Source organism: Diceros bicornis, chromosome 21 (assembly GCF_020826845.1).
Source record: "Diceros bicornis minor isolate mBicDic1 chromosome 21, mDicBic1.mat.cur, whole genome shotgun sequence".
Taxonomy (NCBI): Eukaryota; Metazoa; Chordata; class Mammalia; order Perissodactyla; family Rhinocerotidae; genus Diceros; species Diceros bicornis.
This window is the reverse complement of record NC_080760.1, coordinates 18,484,837-18,502,296: the sequence shown is the minus strand read 5'-3', so window position 1 is coordinate 18,502,296 and position 17,460 is coordinate 18,484,837. Positions and strand designations below refer to the sequence as shown.

At 44.7% G+C, this 17,460-nt stretch overlaps 2 protein-coding genes across 8 annotated transcripts in view; one reads left to right on the top strand and one right to left on the bottom strand.

Moving 5' to 3' along the window:
• Positions 1–863: 863 nt before the first annotated feature.
• Positions 864–17,460, bottom strand: part of VPS13B (vacuolar protein sorting 13 homolog B) — a 739,916-nt gene continuing 723,319 nt past the window's right edge. For all 7 annotated transcript variants that reach the window (XM_058564706.1, XM_058564703.1, XM_058564701.1 and 4 more), the window contains 5 exons: positions 16,658–16,828; positions 9,357–9,533; positions 6,792–6,894; positions 5,969–6,218; positions 864–2,056 (listed from right to left, as the gene is read on the bottom strand). In XM_058564706.1, coding sequence (XP_058420689.1) covers positions 1,808–2,056; positions 5,969–6,218; positions 6,792–6,894; positions 9,357–9,533; positions 16,658–16,828 — 950 coding nt within the window. In that variant the 3' untranslated portion in view covers positions 864–1,807. The remainder of the gene's footprint in view (positions 2,057–5,968; positions 6,219–6,791; positions 6,895–9,356; positions 9,534–16,657; positions 16,829–17,460) is intronic.
• On the top strand, positions 12,635–13,258 carry LOC131419514 (thymosin beta-4-like). The gene has a single exon (XM_058564714.1). It carries the CDS (start codon positions 12,708–12,710, stop codon positions 12,840–12,842), a length of 135 nt encoding a protein of 44 aa, XP_058420697.1. The 5' UTR covers positions 12,635–12,707; the 3' UTR covers positions 12,843–13,258.

Sequence of the window (17,460 nt, the reverse complement as noted above, 5' to 3'; positions counted from 1 at the left end):
AGAATATAGATCAGGTCCAGAAAAGGTTGTGTTAGTTACTTAACCAGAATTGAGTAATGTCTGCTAATGACTAACAGTGTGGTAACTTATTTCGAAGGAGGTCTTAGGACCTTTCTCCCCTTGATTAATTATGCTTTTTGTTGTGATCAAAGTGATACCACAAAGAGCTTTAAAAATTAAGTTTACTTCAGCCACAGCTAATTTAATCACTAACTGTTGCTGTATTAGGATAACAAAAAAAAATTTATTATCCTTTTTAACTCGTGCAAAATTCTTGAGTGAGTCACAACATGAGCTGTATTATACCTGGGTATCACTGAAAAACTGCATTTTAAAAACCCTTGGTGACAATACACATTTATGTGTGCTCGGTAATTCAAGGATTCATTTTAAACAATATAATAATTCTTAGAAGTAGTATGCAAAATTACCATAAAAGAAGAATTAATACATATTTACATTCTTAAAAATAGTTACTCTTGAGGTTAGTTGACAAAACTATCACTTTCCTAAATGAGTACAAAACACAACAAACTAATGGAGGAACCATTTTTTCATATTCGGCCTGAACTGTCATTAACAAACAAACAAACAAACAGTCTTGCTTTCCAAAAACAAAACACTTATGCAGTGACTTCTTATACTCAGTCACGTATGAGACTTAAGTTAAAGGTCAGTGGGCATTTGAAATGAATTTGCTTAGCATCTCACAATTGTAGGTGATTGATAGACTTTAGGTCCAAGTTTGGATGTAATCAATCAGTAAAAATGTGTTCTGATCGGAGTATGAGATATTTACTGACTATTAAAGATGCTATCTGGTGACCCAGGATCTTGAGCCAGACCCCCCCCCCACCCCCCCGCTTAAATGCAGAATTATCAGACACTGTGAAGATCTTTGTGCTTGATCAAGTCAATTCAGCAAAATAAAGTATTTATTTATTTGGACTGATTCACTCTTAAGATTAATGTTGGGGTTCCTGACTGACTCTCCTCCAGTGCAGCAGGGCAGTATGAATTCTGCTCTACCCCTTCCACAGGGAGTGTCAAAGGGAGTTCCTAGTAGTGTTTTGTTTATGAAACTAAAGAAACTCACCTGAGCACTTTGGGTTTGTTTCATCAGTAGACACAAAAGATTTATTCCAAGCTTGCCTAGTAAAATCTAAACTGGAAAAACATTTTTTCCAAAACGTACCTGGACAGTCATCAGAATGTTCTGTAAATTTCAGTAAAACACAGACTTGAAAGTAGGAATATACATAGCAGCTTTGACTTAAAGAATAGCATCCCATTTAAGTAACAAATTTAACTGGTTAAACAATAAAATCCTAAACATTTAATTTCATTTAAAGAACCCAGACCTTTGCAGACAAGGGTATTTATTAGGCAAAGACGGTGTCTCAGCCTAAAAACAGGTATACCTGGGAATGAAGTTTTACTCTGTCTCTCCATTCTAAGGCCTTGACCACATTTTGCGTTAGAGCCGAGTTAACAGATCCTAATTGTAGTTGAAATGTTAGCAAATATAGAGCAAAAAGGAATGCATTTTCTATGTGTGATAGGACTACAACATATAGGATTCTATTAATCAATCACTATTCCCCAAATAGGAAAGACACAAGTTTTTTATCACTCTATTTAAAATTTTCTTCTTCATTATAGGGAGAAAGAAGAATCTGAATTTTAGAAGAGGCTAAAGAATTACTATACAGAAGGCCTTCTGTCCATGTTAGACGTTAGAGCTAGTTAGGTTTCTCTCAAAAATAAGTTAAGTTGCACAAGCAGGAATCAACACCTCAGAGGGGACTCAAGGGAACCCTTTCCTCAGGGCTTTATTTTTCACCATGGTAAATTTACTAATGAAGACTTGAGCAAAATGTGGATCAACCATGTAATGGTATGTTTTCACAGCGGAGGGGAGAGGTTCCACGGCCACCACAGGGCATGGTGTCTGTATGGAAGAACAGCTGGGGGCCAGGTGACAAGATGTCTTTGTGATGTAGTCCACAAGTCTGTTGTACTGTTGTTCTGACAGTCTCTCTCGGACTCCATCCACCTGGGATCCAAAAATAAAGATTCTTTAGTGGCCAGACCCTCAGAAGGAGACTTTTATAACAATACTATTTTTCTTTTGCCTTGATACACTTGTACGTTATGCCTTTTACCTAATAAAGCCATTTTATCCAAAACAGTGCTGGCTTTTATTTTTCCTCTGAGTTGTGGCAGTGATAACACTGCAATTTCAGCAGTATAACAAAAGCTCTGCATGAGAATATTAGGACAGCCTCCTTTGAATAAGCATTTGGTGGTGTGCAGAAGTCCCATGTTTGAAGTTGATGATTTGATAACATTTTACTCAACTATTAAAACATCTGTCACTGCTCATCTGTCACTGCTCTTTACTAACCAGTGCAGGAACAAAGGAGAAAAGTGTCTTTCCTGTGCTTAAATCTAATCAACATTAAACTCGGCACCTTGAAATAAAAGCTGTCTTTGCCTGTCTCCTCAAACCTTTTCAAGACAGAACCTCTTCAGTTTGATTGATAGAAAAAAAAGTAGAGAAGAGCACTTTTTTCAAACCAGTGGCTCTGGACAGAGCATTAAAAAAATAAATACCTTTTGAACTGTAACATTTTCTGTTTTTATAAATACTAGGATTTAAAGCCAGAGAAAATAAAAAAACTGGGCAGAGGAAGGGGAAATTTTTATGGAAAAAAAGGGAGGATGCAAAGTACATTTATGGTTCATAAAAGTCTGGCTCATCTTCAGTGGAGCTCAAATAGAACTAAGATATACTACCTAAGTTCTTAAGTGAGATTTTCTGAGAAAGCACCCATCAAAGGCAGTTGGAGCTATAAATTCTTCCCACCGTGAAATTCTGTAGCTATCTAGTGTGTAGATCAAGTGGAGCGGGAAGTTCTAATGTAAGCCACTGATCTGTGCGAATCAGGTAGCCACTGACCTTGCAGCAGTCTTTACCTGCTAAATGTTGGCAAGACCACTCTGGAAGAAGTATAAACATTTTAACGAGTAGTAATATAAGGAATTTCTATGTATTTCTCTGTAGGGCACAGAAACAGTGCAGCCAAGAGTGTCTTAAAAGCTGTAGAAAGTCAGAGGGATGGTAAAGGGGTCTGCCAGAGGAATAAGGGCATCTGTTAGAGTTTGGGTCTCATATTTTTAAGCTTGGGAAAGAAAATAAAGCCCCCCCCCCCCCCAAGATTCACGACAGATGAAAGCTGTGCACCACCAGGCAAAAGCCAGAGCTCTGATGATATCATTTGATGGGGTCAGGATTCAGCTGGAAAGCTTTGAATACACAGAAAGTCTTAATTGCTCCTCCTGAACAGCAGCACAGGAAAACCTGTGTTGTGAAAGGAACCTGGCCAAGGAATAAATTGACCTTCTGACTCATTTTGAGCCTCTCATAAGGGATTTCAGTAATGTGCCAGGCATATTAAGCAATTATTACCCTAAAAATGGCTGCATTTAAGCAAGAAAAGCAAATGCTCATTTTAAAAAATCTGAGTCCTGTCATATTTAAATATACTGAATGATGTCATCTACAAATTAATTCCTTTTAAAATTCAAAGGAGCTGTGTTTCCTAGCATCTAAAGCAAAAATCCAGGAAAGCCGTTTTATATAAAGATCTTAAAATACTGTTAGTTTTTCCTGGAAGACAGCAGGTAGGCTTCTTAACTCAGCTTTAAGTCGGAGGATTAGGTTGGTATACACTGACATGAGGACAGCAGTTGAGGAAAATTCACTGTGGCAAGCAGCATCCTTGAGCAACTTCCCTCTCCCCCATTTTGAAAATACATTGGATTACAACATTCTTAAGGGTTTACTGTCTCACAGGAGCATTTTGTTCTGCAGCTTGGGTCTCCTTTGGGGTGAGTGGGGCAGGTTAGGGTTTGGACACAGGATTAAGGGGGCAGTTATTTCTTGTTTCTTAGGAGGAGTTGAGGAGAGAGGAATGGTGGAATAGATAGAGAGAAAGGATTTGGAGGCTGAAGGCATACTGGTATATCCACCCTTTCTGTCCAGTACCAGGTGCTGCTGTGAAAGTTCAGTATCTGTCTCTAATAGCTACCCTGCGGTATTCCTGCTCTCAGTCATCTTTTCCTGCCTGTTTTAGTCATCCCTTATAATTCCAACAGTCTGTTATCCCTGAACACCACTGGAAAACCAGTGTTGAGCATGGTGTCCAGTCTGTCAGTGCTTCTGCCTCTAACTCAGGGATCCTCTGGTCTCAATTAGCCTTGGCAACTTCTAGGTGTAGTGACTCCCGCTATCATCTTAATAACCCCTAGAGAAACTGACGTCTGTTCCCTTCCAGCTATGGTAATTCCCCACAGGACCCCCCTCAAACAGGAAAGCCAAAGAGAGAAGGATCACAATTGAAGACAGTGGAGACAGTTTAACAGCAAAAGATGAACCTCCAGTCTCAACGGTTTAAGACCTGAAATATTTCCCTAGCAGCTAAGGAATAACGATGGTCACAGATATTCCTCAGGGCCTTGGAAGTATCTCTAAGGACTAAGGACTTGAAGATAATGATACTATCCCCTGCCAAATCCTGTAGCCAGGTCACCGCTGCTTTATTGTCAACTGGATCAGAAGGTTTTGGCAGATCTAATAAAGTCAGCCTGGACATCTGACCGCTGTTTATTCCCAGAAAGTCATCAAGTCGAAGCAGCAATGTAGTCTTAGTGCCAAGCCCCAGCTTACAGCCTGACTGATTATGATCCAAGAAACTAGAGAAATCTCAGAGTTGTTGTGGTTGGCTGCCTTCCATCTTCTCAGATAATTTTACCCAAACAGTGGTGTGAGGGAGACACAGGCTTCTATAACCAGGAAGAAAAGAATGAAAGGAGGAATCGGGTGGGACCTGCTGGAGGCAGGTTTGCTGTCCTTTCTTGGGATCACTCAGTCCCCAGGTTAGGACCAGCAGGCTCCAGCTTGCCATCTGGGAAAAGATGTCTTTCTGAAGCCAACCCTTAGGGCTCCATGGATCAGGCAGGCAGTGAGGAGGGAGGGGCAGAGCAATTTTCCAGTGGGTACACCTGCTCACCCTGGTGGCGTGCAGGAAGATGGTGCCACTCTTGTCAGGGCTCACCTCTGACCCCTGACACCCAGTGTGCCCCATCTGAGCATCCATTCCACATCAACTTGTGTGGCCAGGAGCCAGCAGCCAGCACATCTCTGGAGCCATGTGGCCAGAGAGCTGTCCCAAGAGCCTAAGCAGCATCCCCAGGAGGTGCCCCATGGTACTTAAGTGATGGGAACCTGTCCATGGGAAAGGGAACATAGAGCCACACAGAATACAGAGCAATGGGTAAGAGAGAGAGATCTATTCACAAAACTTGGACCCCTGAAGTCTCAGGGGTTGGGAATGGCAGAGGGAGTGAGTGAGACCTCCTGGTTTGTGAACTTGCAAAGGTCCATCTTACTGCCTGTGCCTTGTTTCACTCATGACACCCTTCACTTCCATGGCGGTCCTCTCATGTACTCTCAGACTGCTGTAGCCACTCTCAGGCCACATGCAGACTTGGGCCCGCTTTGTGAGTAGTGGCATGGAACTGCTGCTCCGTCCTGGCCCTTCTTGTGCAGACCTACTTGTTTTGGAGCTGTGTTGTCCTATCCTGTCCTGTCTACTCTAGCACCACAGCCCCATGACGACCAAGCCTTGTTCAATTCATGGTGGCTTAGCCCCAGGCTGTGAGTCCATCTGGCTTACCGCTGGGCTCTCCTAATGAAAGTTTCACATGAACACCTAGGTGGGGACTTCACAACCCCCTTATGCAATAGCCCCCTTGCCTCCCACACTCCTTTCTCTGGCAGACCTCCTGGTCTCTGACAGTCACTCCAGGGGCTGCAGGCTCATAAATGCCTGGCACTAGTGGTCAGCTTGCATCTCGACCTCACCAGCAGCTAGCCCTGGTCACCCCCTTTTCTGAAACGTACCTCCACGTCACATGCCACTCTCGGCTGCTTGAGCTGTATGATGAGCAGGTTGTTTTGCTCGCTGTCCTGTGCACAGTCGATCTCCGTGATGGGGAAGGCCTGCTGCTGTGTGTCCTCGCTGATACTCACCACGAAGAGCACTTCTGATGTCAGCAGCAAGCACCCTTCATGCTCCTGGCCTGAGCCCCTCACCAGAATCACATCCAGGGCCATGTGGACTTCTGGTTTGCCCAGAGGCTGAAGCATTTTCCTGTTTCAAAGGAGAAAAGTAAGGCCAGGAGCCAGCTTGGAAAAGATGGTCACATATCAGTGCTCACTGCTTGTACCAAGGGTTGGGGCAATCCCACACAAAGCTCCCCAAGGGCAATGGGCCCTCAACAATCTGATGATTAATTTCTGCTTGAAATGTAATGGTCACTTTAATTCTCAAACTGATTCTGTTCAACAGAACCCAGCTCTTTCTGGGGACAAAGATTTCCCTTGGCTCTGGTTAGCTCCTTTTCTTTCCATTAGAAATGTCACCCTTTATTAGAATGCTCGTTCCATGGAGAATCTCAGGCCCTCTCACAGGCCTGGGCTTCTCTGCCAACGTGCATCCTTCCCTGAGTGGTACACGTGGGGCAAGGGAGTTCTGCTACCAGTCCCAGATCTGGGGATGGCAGCCTTTCCCTGGCTCTAGGATGCCCTTGTGCTGCCTGAGATGCTGAACATGGCTGCTCCTCTTGGGATCCCCTGGAAGCATGGCCCGTCAGCTTGAGAGCAAGCCAGGCCCTGTTAACATACAGTGTGCATGTACAGTTGAGCAACAGCTAGGTAATTTTACCAGACATATTTGACATGGCTATTCGGAGCCTGGTCAGCATGTAAGTCACGTGGCTGATAGCGCTGTTTGGGAAGCTGAGACAGTCCAGCTCCGTGTAAAATACCTGTGGTAAGAGAAGTAAGGGAGTTTTACTAGTTGTTTTCTGGAAAACAGTTCCATGCTATAGTGATGTCATCTGCTTAGAGCCATCCATAAAATGCTACAGATCCAAAAGGATGTCATGGGCTGGTTGGGTGGCGTAGTGGTTAAGTTCGCGTGCTCTGCTTTGGCGACCTGGGGTTCGCAGGTTCGAATCCTGGGCATGGACCTATGCACTGCTCATCGAGCCATGCTGTGGCAGCGTCCCACACACAAAATGGAGGAGGATGAGCACAGATGTTAGCTCAGGGCTAATCTTCCTCAAGCAAAAAGCAGAAGATTGGCAACAGATGTTGCTCAGGGCCAATCTTCCCCACCAAAAACAAAAACAAAATAATGGCATATCTTTGGAAGCAAGTATACAGGTAATTATTAAACAGTGCAATGCTCTTAACCCTGATGATCTTACTTTAGCTAAAAACTTAAATATGAATGACCTACCGTTCAAGCAAAGACTAGCAATTAGAAGAAGCATAATGCTCCTGGGAGTAATTGGTCTTGAGCAACAGCTTACGCATCATTTATAATTTATGTGATAAAAAAGTCAAGATTGTTAGTTGACTTCCTTGCTTAATATTACAATACTTCTGTTGTCTCTGCTGTGGCTGGTCAAATAATAAAAAATACAATACATACAGAAACACACAAAGGCACAAGGTTTGCCTAGATACAGAATTTAAGTGACTTAATCCAGCTGTTAAATATGAATCCGAATACAATTATGAGTGCTCCTGGGGCCTCTGGTTTATTACATGCTCTCCCTGGTGCCAGCACCAAATGAGGGCACCCAGCAGCAGCCATGCAGGCCTCCAGACTCGCCAGAACCAAAGATGGTACAGCATGTGTGCTTTCTGAGGGCTTGTAAATGTTTATAAAGGAGGCACCGTCATTAGACTAAGAGTGGTTTGTAAAACCTTCAGTGCGGTAATAAAAGTTTTACAAGAATGATGGAAACCAACAAGGCCATGTGAAGCTCTGTTCTGAGATGCTCTTACATAAGGGAGAGTTCCTCAGCCCTGGGAAACACAGGGTAAGGGACAACGGTGTTTTCAAAACTAAAAGAATTTATGAAGTATGAGTTGACTTTACCTCACTGGAGTCTATAGCAAAAGGAAGACTGTTTTTATTAATGTGTAAGCATTTGATAAGGGAGCATTTAACTTCATCCGCTTACAAGTTACAGCAGTTCTTATTTAGTCAGTTTCCCTGTAAGTGAAAACGTCATTCAGAGAAGGAGAGAGAGACAGAAATAGGGAGGGAGGAGGCCAGGGGAAAAGCGAAGAGGAACACATGTTCGTGTCTGTGTGGTCTCTAATAACCTCTCCGGATGGTTGCTTGAGTGTGGGTTTTCATCTCCCGCTCTCTTCCTTTCAGATACTGTTTTTTATGCCTGATCTGGCTGCCTCTTGTCAGATCTGCTGAGGTGCAGGATGCCTGTAGTGAAATGTACCCCACAGATTTTATGGCCGGATGCCGAGTGCTCACGTGTCTGACAAACGAGAGAGCTCTCCTGTAAGTTTGTGATACTAGCTAGACAGCCTGCTTTGTGACCAAAATGATAACACTGATTTTAGGTAAAAAGGTAACAATTCCAGTTACCTGTTTATTAAAAGTCACTTTAACGTGCTCTGCCAAGAATGCAGAAAATAAGCATGGGAGGAGGTGCTTCCTTTCATATGCACCCATTACTCCTGTGCGCATGCATGCATGGGGAGAGGCCCTGGCACTCCACCACCCAAGTGCAAGAGTGCCACGAGTCCAGTGCTCCCCAGCTGTCTGCTTGGGGAAGGGGTTTTCAGTTGCAGATCATGCACCTTTGCTGCTAGTGGCCAGGATGCTCGGCCTGGCTGCAACAGCAGCATGGAGTCTGCAGGTGAGAAAGCCACGCCAAACGCAAAGCTGTGTTGGCAGTGTGTGCACACCCACATACATGCACACATGTGCACACACACACGCATGCTCCTCTCTCTCTCATTCTCCAAATACATACACATTTTCATTTAAAGATATCTTCCAGCCTTACAACCTCATTTTCCTTTCAAATTGCTCACCAGAAAAAGCAGTAATTCTATTCTCTGCTTCAATATAGTCTACATATTGCCCTCAACCTCTAACAGGTTACTTTTCATTAAAGTCTATTATTAAATGTACTGTAAAAAAATTCTGACATACATATACTGAAATTACTAATTGATTTCCTGGTTCTATAATTTTATTATTATAATTTCTTATTAGTAGTACAATTCTACTTTTTGTGTGAATAAGCATAAGGAGGTAAGAAAGATAGCTATTTATCTATGGATTTATCCATTTTATTTTTCACTCTTTTGCCAAGTGAAGGGCTAGATTATCTTTGGGAATCCTTGGTATAATAACGCAAATTAATTGGTGATGCTGAGTTGGCCTGACAGGTTTCCACCGACTCACCGTAGCCAGTCTGTGACACAAGCTCGGCAGCTCCTCCGATGGGCTTTGTGAACACCCCCATGATTCCTTTCCCAACGCCCGAGATAACACCCTTGGCCTTGTGTCCTGCTGAAGCATGAGCCTCAGACGTTTTCTGAAAGTTTTGCATTGGCTGATCGACTATACCAGCAATTGCACCTGAAAAACAAAAAACCCCAGTAAGGACCGAGGCTTAAAATCCTGAGAAAGTGAAAACCTTCAATCTGGGACACAGTTTTGTTTGAATTGAAAATGAAACCCCACCCTCATTATAAAGTTCTTTACTATACATTTATTTACCAATTATCTAAGTACATTGAGAGCTCTTTAATGCAGACATTTATCATCATCATCAAAACACAGTATTCAGAATGGGTTTGGTCCATCACAGTTAGGATCTGTGAACTTCAGCTCAGAATTTAGTAAACATGTCAGACTACTCCAAAGTGACACCCACATGCCTTTCACCAGAAACCAGGCAACACAGTTTAGAAAAGAGAGCTAACAACTCCTTAGGAGGAGAGTGACCCTGCGCAGCCCAATAAATTTTCACTGAATCAGGAGGATGAAAATACTGTAAGGGCCCAGCCCTTTTCTGAGTTCTCTCTTTTAGTAATAATAAGAGTAATAATTTAATACCAATTTAATATTAATATATTATTTAATAATAAGAGTGGTGATATAGTAATTATTATTTCTATTATAGCTAATCTATTTTGAGTGGTTACTATGTGCTGGGAACTGTGCTAAGAGCTTTACCTGTATGAGATCATTAATCCTCATAATCCTAGGAGTCAGGCATGATTTTTATCCTTAGTTCCTAGATAAGGCCACTGAGGCACAGAGAGATTAAGGAGTTTTTCCCAAGGTCACAAAGCTGTCCTGTGCTTGAGCCAGGATTTCAGTCAAAGGAGTTGCAGTCACAGCCTAGTTCTTAACTGCCAAGCTATTCACTGATCCTGGTTATAAAACAGGCTCTTCCCTTTGCCAGTCTTGGAAAAACTTGCTTCTCTCTCTCTTCAACTACAGTTTGGCCACTGACTCTTCACTTTAGAACAGCTACAAACCCCTGCTCTCACTACTCTCTGCTCTAATGGCTTTCCCTCGGAGAAGCCAGGTCATATACTGAGTGGAGGGTGAATCCCTTAGCCTCTTTTGTGGGTCCATCTTGCTTGCTCCTCTCACTCTGAGGGGCCAATGATGAGATCTAGTAAAGGCCTCACCAGTCCCGATTTTTTTTTCATGATGGAGTAAGAGGTTCCCTAACTCAGTAAGAGGTAAAAATTTCATTACAATTTTTTGGCAGAATTCTGTTTTCAACTCCAACCTGCTAGGATTAATGAAAATGCACAGTCCCCCTGGAAGAAATTTTAGTACATGTCAAATCCCATTATTCCAAATGCCACTAATTCAAAGTCTTTTGGGTAAATGGAGATTTCCAGGTCTCAGTTAATGACCTGCTAATTTCAAGCAATATTCCATTGAACAAAATCCAGTAAAACAAAAGGCCAGTTCCTTCAGATCAATTGTAAAGGGAATGCTCTTCAAGGATTCCATTCCTCTAAATTTGACAGAGCCATTTAAATTTCTGTATTGACAGATTAAGAATGACCTGAGGCAACAGGTCTGTTTCCCAGCCTAGACCAACCCTTCCCAAACCTAAAGAAATGATGCAGGCAGCAGAGGAAGCTGCTCACAGCTGGCCCTGGCGCCCTGGCTATCGAGGGCCGAGGGATCGGGACACCGAGTCTTGGCACTCAGGCTGGGGAGCTCCCCTCACGTTTCCAGTCTGAGGAATCTGATGCTCTGCTCTCCCCCATCTATGAGGTCGGGAGAGCAGCAGAAAAGTATTAACGGAACCAGCCACACGGGGGTGATGGCCACCATCAGTGCTTGAGAGAGGCAAGAACCTTGGTGTCTTCTCTACAAATCATTTCATAGCAGACATAAGTCAGACAGTTCAAAGGGAATAGCATCAAATCAAAGAATAAAGCTTTTATGATTTCATTATCTGATTTCTTTGAAAGGTCTCCCTCCATGCTTAAGAGTAGAAAAACTGGGGTAAATAATTACAAATTCACCAATAAATTACATATTGCCCGTGTTTCTGGTAGAAATGTCTTTCTCAAGTGCAGATTTCTATTGAGACTATTAAAAGTGCGTTGGGGGGGGGGGGCAGGTGGTTACTTCTTTGAGAATCTCCCATTTCCCTTTAATGTGCCAGGCCTAACCTGACAAGGAATACGGAGCCTCGACAGCAGTGACTATCCACACGGGGCTCCAACTTGTATCTGCCTGAGTACAAACAGGTATCGCAGTGAAACTCCCCTTTGATCTTCCACTTTCTCCAGCCACTGGCCACAGTGAAGGCTCAGTTACCGTGGCTTTGATAGATAAACTCTTTGGGCAGCCCGAAAAGTGGAAACCCTGAACCCCATGAGAAGGTGTCAGATTCTAAGAGGGAGAGAAGGAACTGTCAGATCACACGCCCTCGCCCATACCAGACCCTGGAGGGGGAAAGCAGGCCCGTCACACACACCGACACCTCACTGGTCACCAGGTGTGAGCTGGGGGACAGAGAGGCTGTGAGAGACTAGCAGCCATTTCATGGTGTCTGCAGCCGTGCCTTGAGAGAGGCAGCTCCTTTCAGGGCTTCAGAAGACTTTCTTATTAAGTATAATCCAGCTAAATCCCACAACTGGTAAATTATTTACTGTCATATACTCAAACTCTGCTCTAAGGCTTTAAGCAGTGGAAACTGATCCCCAAACTAGTCTGTTGGCGTCAGGCCCACAGGGTGGGCGGCCACATGGAGACGGCTGTGATGTGATGAAGTGAGGCAGGAAGGAAGAGCGTGCCTCGGAGGGGAGTTTCCATGGACTCTATGTGTGCTGGGTGAAGGAGAAATTGGAGGTGTTTCCCTTTCTGCCCTTTCGTTGAGGAGGAGGGCTTTCTTTGTGAAGCAAGGGAACTAGAAGGGCCTTCCCTCACTTCTTCTGAGACTTGCTCCCCAGCCTCAGGCAAAAAACACTGGGGTACTGATCTGTGAAAGTTCCCGCCTGGGTGGCTCTTTTGGTCCTGCCCTGACCACACAGTGTGAGTTTATTTGGGGCAGTTTTTTTTTTTATCATAATAGCAGAGGCACAGGCCTAAGCTGGCAACCACTCCAGGGCTCACCATTCCAGAGACAAAGGAGACCCACAGAGTATATTAGGTATTCCAGTGTGAGGCTAGCTTTTTTCGATCAGAACAGACTAGCAGGCACTCGGCGGCGGCTACTTCGCAGACCCATCGCCACTGGCTCGCGCGCCTCACTCCGCTTCCTCTGCAACCATGTCTGACAAACCCGATATGGCTGAGATTGAGAAATTCGATAAGTCCAAATTGAAGAAGGCAGAAACGCAAGAGAAAAATCCACTGCCTTCAAAAGAAACGATTGAACAGGAGAAGCAAGCAGGCGAATCGTAACGAGGCGTGCGCCGCCAATATGCACTGTACATTCCACAAGCATTGCCTTCTTATTTTACTTCTTTTAGCTGTTTAACTTCGTAAGATGCAAAGAGGTTGGATCAAGTTTAAATGACTGTGCTGCCCCTTTTCACATCAAAGAAGCGAGGACTACTGACAACGAAGGCCTTGCCTGCCTCTCCCATCTGCCTGTCTGGCTGGCAGGGAAGGAAAAGAACTTGCATGTTGGTGAAGGAAGAAGCTAGGGGGACGACAGTGAAATCTAGAGTAAAACCAAGCTGGTCCAAGGTGTCCTGCAGGAAAATGCAGTTTAATCACAGTGCCATTTTTTTGTTCAAATGATTTTAATTATTGGAATGCGCAATTTTTTTAATATGCAAATAAAATGTTTTAAAACCTGAAAAAAAAAAAAAGAACAGATTAGCAAAAATATTAGGAAGCACTTCTTTTATTTCTAGATGCCCTACTAACTGCAAACCATTCTGCTAATGGCTGCAAGTGGTATCAGGGGGCCTACTCATAGCTCTTCACTCACTCACTTGAGGAAAACCATCCTGATTCACCTGGCAGAGGCCTCTTTTGTTAGGATTTCGAATGGCATACCAAGAGTGGCCGTAAAGACAGAGGGTGTGGCTGCTGGGAATCTAGCAATGCTTCATAAGTCAGGCAGCACCCCAAAAGAAGCGTGGGTCAGAGAAGCAAGTCCTGACATCCTGCCTTTGGTATTCACGAGAGAGAAGTCATGTCTGGCAGGGAACGTGGACTGTAGCCGTGACTCAGAGCTCATATCCTCTCTCAGCACAGACTCAGGGTGTAGAGAAAGTGGGGGTGTTTGGGGAATGGACCTGGTAAATGTGGGCAAGGCTGATTCCAATTCTGCAGGCTAAACAGAATTTTTCCAAAAGCGATTGCTTTCCAAAAACTGTTGTGGAGCTCATCCAAGAGCCTCGGCGGCATCTCTGCCAGCCGACACTTCTCCTCGCTGACCTGAGGTGTTGTGGCTGGGGATGGCAGCTAAAGACTTCCTTTGATTTTTCAAGTGCCTCATAACACTCCACGGTGTCCCCATGAGGGCCAAGCAGAGGCAAGAAGGCCCCCCAAACCCATAAACATTTGGGGGACATGTGTTTTTCCTACTCTGGAACTTTCAATTGTTCAGTCTCCCCACATCCTGATTGTTTCCAGGCTTGGAGCCCTCCAGGGTGGGTGACATGTGGAGAGGTCCAGGATCTTGTCCTGGCTGGAAGTCTGACCTGGGCAAGTCACTTAACCTCATCCATGCCTAGAGTTTGAAAATCAAATAAGATGACACACGTGAAAGTACTTTGTCAACCTGAAATGTTCTTTAAATATATTTTTACTAACTGAGTCGTTAATGTTTCTTTCTTGTAAAGGAAGAAACTGAGGAACTAGCATTTTGATTTCACTAGCATGGGTTTCAAACTATTGTATGTTAATAGCTCTAACTTCAGTTAGGCACTTAACTGCATTTAGCGGTTTTAAACACCATTTCTGGGGGATGGATTAAATGGTGATGAATCTGTACTTTCCCAGATGAGGGGACTTGGTTGGTCCTACTCCTCCTCTCTTCTTCTTGCTACATATCAGGTAGTTCTAGGACCAGGCATTTGAGATGACCCAGTGATGATGTGGGATATAGACAGTTCTTGAACTCTTAGAGGAAAGGAAGCTGGTTTAGGCCAACTTTAGTCCAAGGATCACAGAAATGGACATGCTGCTCAGGTGTGCTGCTGGGATGGCACTCCTGAGGGCCCAGGAACAGGCCAGTGTCCGCAGGCGCAATCAGTACACACTGAGGAGGGATTAATGTCACCCCCAGAACTCCTAGGTTTTTGGGAACTGCCAGAGATGCAGAAAGACTCTGAGAACTCAATGCAGTTTCCACAGACAGACTAAATGATTCCCTTGCATGGGTGAGGATGTACAAGACACAATGACTGTACCAAAGATCAAAGCTCTATGACTGTCCACCCTGGTTAACAACAGGAGTCATGCTCAAAAGGGCGACATCACAAAGGCAGAATCACGGCTCCTCACATAACTGATTTCTACCATCAGGCACAATTTGATACAGTGGAAACTGGGTAGTGGGTGTGGGCTTTTCTGGGTAGGAGGAGAACTGGTTAGTCAGGATGGAAACAGCCACATGCCAGCCAGCTCAGGTCTCCTCTGCTGAGCACCTGCAAGCTCCAAGAAGAGCTTGGATGGAGGGGAGGAAGCTCTCCTGCCCAGGGTGGAGGGCATGTAAGCTCACAATTCTGAGCAAAAAGAGGTTCCACAGTCTCCAGTGATGTAAGGTCCCCAAGATAACCTCATTGTCGCTTGCTGCAGTTATAGCAACTTAACCCATTGGACTAAAACTGAAGCAAAAATGCTCCTGCCGTTGCTCACACGTCTCTCTTTGCTGGGACACTCTTTGAAAGCAGGCAACTCCTACAGTTCCTTTGCTCCCCTAATATAATAACGAGAGGTGCTGTTTACCGAACATGGACGCTATGCCTGGCACACTACCGACCATCATTACTTTGAATAATGGTATCACCAGCTCCAGTTTACAAAAGAGAAACCTAGCTTCAGAGAAGAACTTGCCTGAGGTCACAAAGAAAGGACCTGGACACTCCAGCCTGTGGTCTGCTGGCTCCTGAGGAATGTGGCCCCCTCAATACCTCCTTCCCCAGAGCAGTCACCATTGCTTTGGAGTTTGTTCCTTTACCCAGCAGTTCCATCCCAGGTCAGTAGGCTCCCAGTTTCCACGTGTTAGTAAATGACAGTGCCCCACACCACTGAATGTTATGACAAACAATTTCTAGTAACTTAATGTGAACTTGTAATATCTTACTACTTCCTCTCAGAGCCTCAGCTGGCTGCTCTGCGAGTTGAAGGGTTGTGTATAGAACTGCAGACTGGAGAGAGGACAAATCCTTTCAAGCTGACCTTTGCTCTCTCTGCTTTGGGGCACTTTGATCTCTGAGAGATGCATACTCCTTCAGATGCTCGTCAGGCATGCTGCCAAGCAATACAGTTTTAAATTCCTTTGCAAACAAATAAACAAAAGATACCCTTGAAAACTCTGCTCTGCAAAATTTCAGCTCTGAAGCTTCCTTTTTATAGATTTTTCCAAAGCAACTTATTTTTTAAACATTTGTAATATTTGGAAATATCCATAGCAATCTTCACCTCTAACTATACTATCTGGCTGCACGACAAATGATAACTACTCTGAGTCAAGCTGCTCTGGCACTCTTAAAAAAGTAAAAGGAAAAAGTGGGCTCCTAAATGAAGTTGACATGACATTTGCACGTTGCTCAAGCGCTTCTCAAACAAAAGCACTCGGCCGCAGCGTCTGTGGTAGTGAAGGAGCAAAGGCTGCGGAAGGTGTGCCGGTTACTCATGGCAACAAGCAAACAGCTGTGTGCCGTTGCCTCGTGTTGACACCCCACACTCAGGGGTCTTCCTACGGAATGATACCATTTTAGAGAGCCATGCTGAGGCCAGAGAAACGTTTTATACTAGAAGCATTGGAAGGCGGAACACAGGCATCTGTGCAGGTGAACCTCCTACCGGGCTGCTCTCGGGATAGCCCCTGTCACAGCCGCACAGTGGCTCTGGAAGGGGGGTCCTGTTCCAGTGCCTCATGGATCAGGAACCAGAGCGACTGCCTGGTCCTCAGCTTCGTCTGCAGAAAGGATGTAAACTTCACAACCACCCCATGCTGGGAGCCTGCACACCCTGGCCTGCCCACAGAGCTGGAGCGCAGACAGACGTGAGTGCTCGGGTCCCCGGCAGCCCCTTACCGAGCAGGCTGATGCCCAGCCGGGACAGGCCCTGTCGGAGGCCCTCGCCCAGGCTCTCGGGGAGCTGCCGCCGCCACTCCTCCTGCCGGTTGTAGTGCTCCTCATCCAGAGAGAGCCGGTCCATGTTCCGGGCCAGGCTTGTGGCCAAGTTGGTGATGGAGGTGAGGGTACCTGAGGGCACAAGACACATGGGTGGGTTGGCCTCCTGGTCACATACACGGTGGACCCCAGGGGAGTGAGCCCTGGGGGGCTGTGGTGAGGGGAGTGGGTGGGGGAAGCCCACCTGTGCCTCCTGCACATGCCTAGGTGGTGAGTGATGGTGGCTTCCTCTTGGGAAGTTGAAGCAACAGCCTTAAGAAAATGAGGTGAAGATTAACACTTGCTTATGAGGGTGATGGCACTCCTCAAAAGGGGTAGGACAAGAATCTCTGTCACCAGAAAAATGCCTAGAGTTTCATATGAAACTATCGTTCACTATCATTTGATTGTCAAGGCTTGGCTAAAACAGTTAGTTTTGAAATCCTCACTGAGGCCTAGTTTTGAAGGTTAAAATTTTCCTGCTCTGATTTTAAAGGTTAAGGTTATATTGCTGAATTTTAGACAGATTGTAAAGAAATGTTTCCACTTTAGGAATAAAATTTATTCCCTTCTTATTACTCCAGTCATAGTAAAGGGAGACACTAAACTTTATCATTTGACATTGAGAAAATAATTATTGTGTCACAAACATCACATGCAATTTTAATATTCAGGATGTTAACTGAAAAAAGTGAGGGCAATAAAGGGAATAAATCATGAGAATG

Excerpts from the sequence above, each read along its gene's own strand:
- LOC131419514 (XM_058564714.1), top strand. The coding sequence starts at position 12,708 with ATGTCTGACAAACCCGATATGGCTGAGATTGAGAAATTCGATAAGTCC.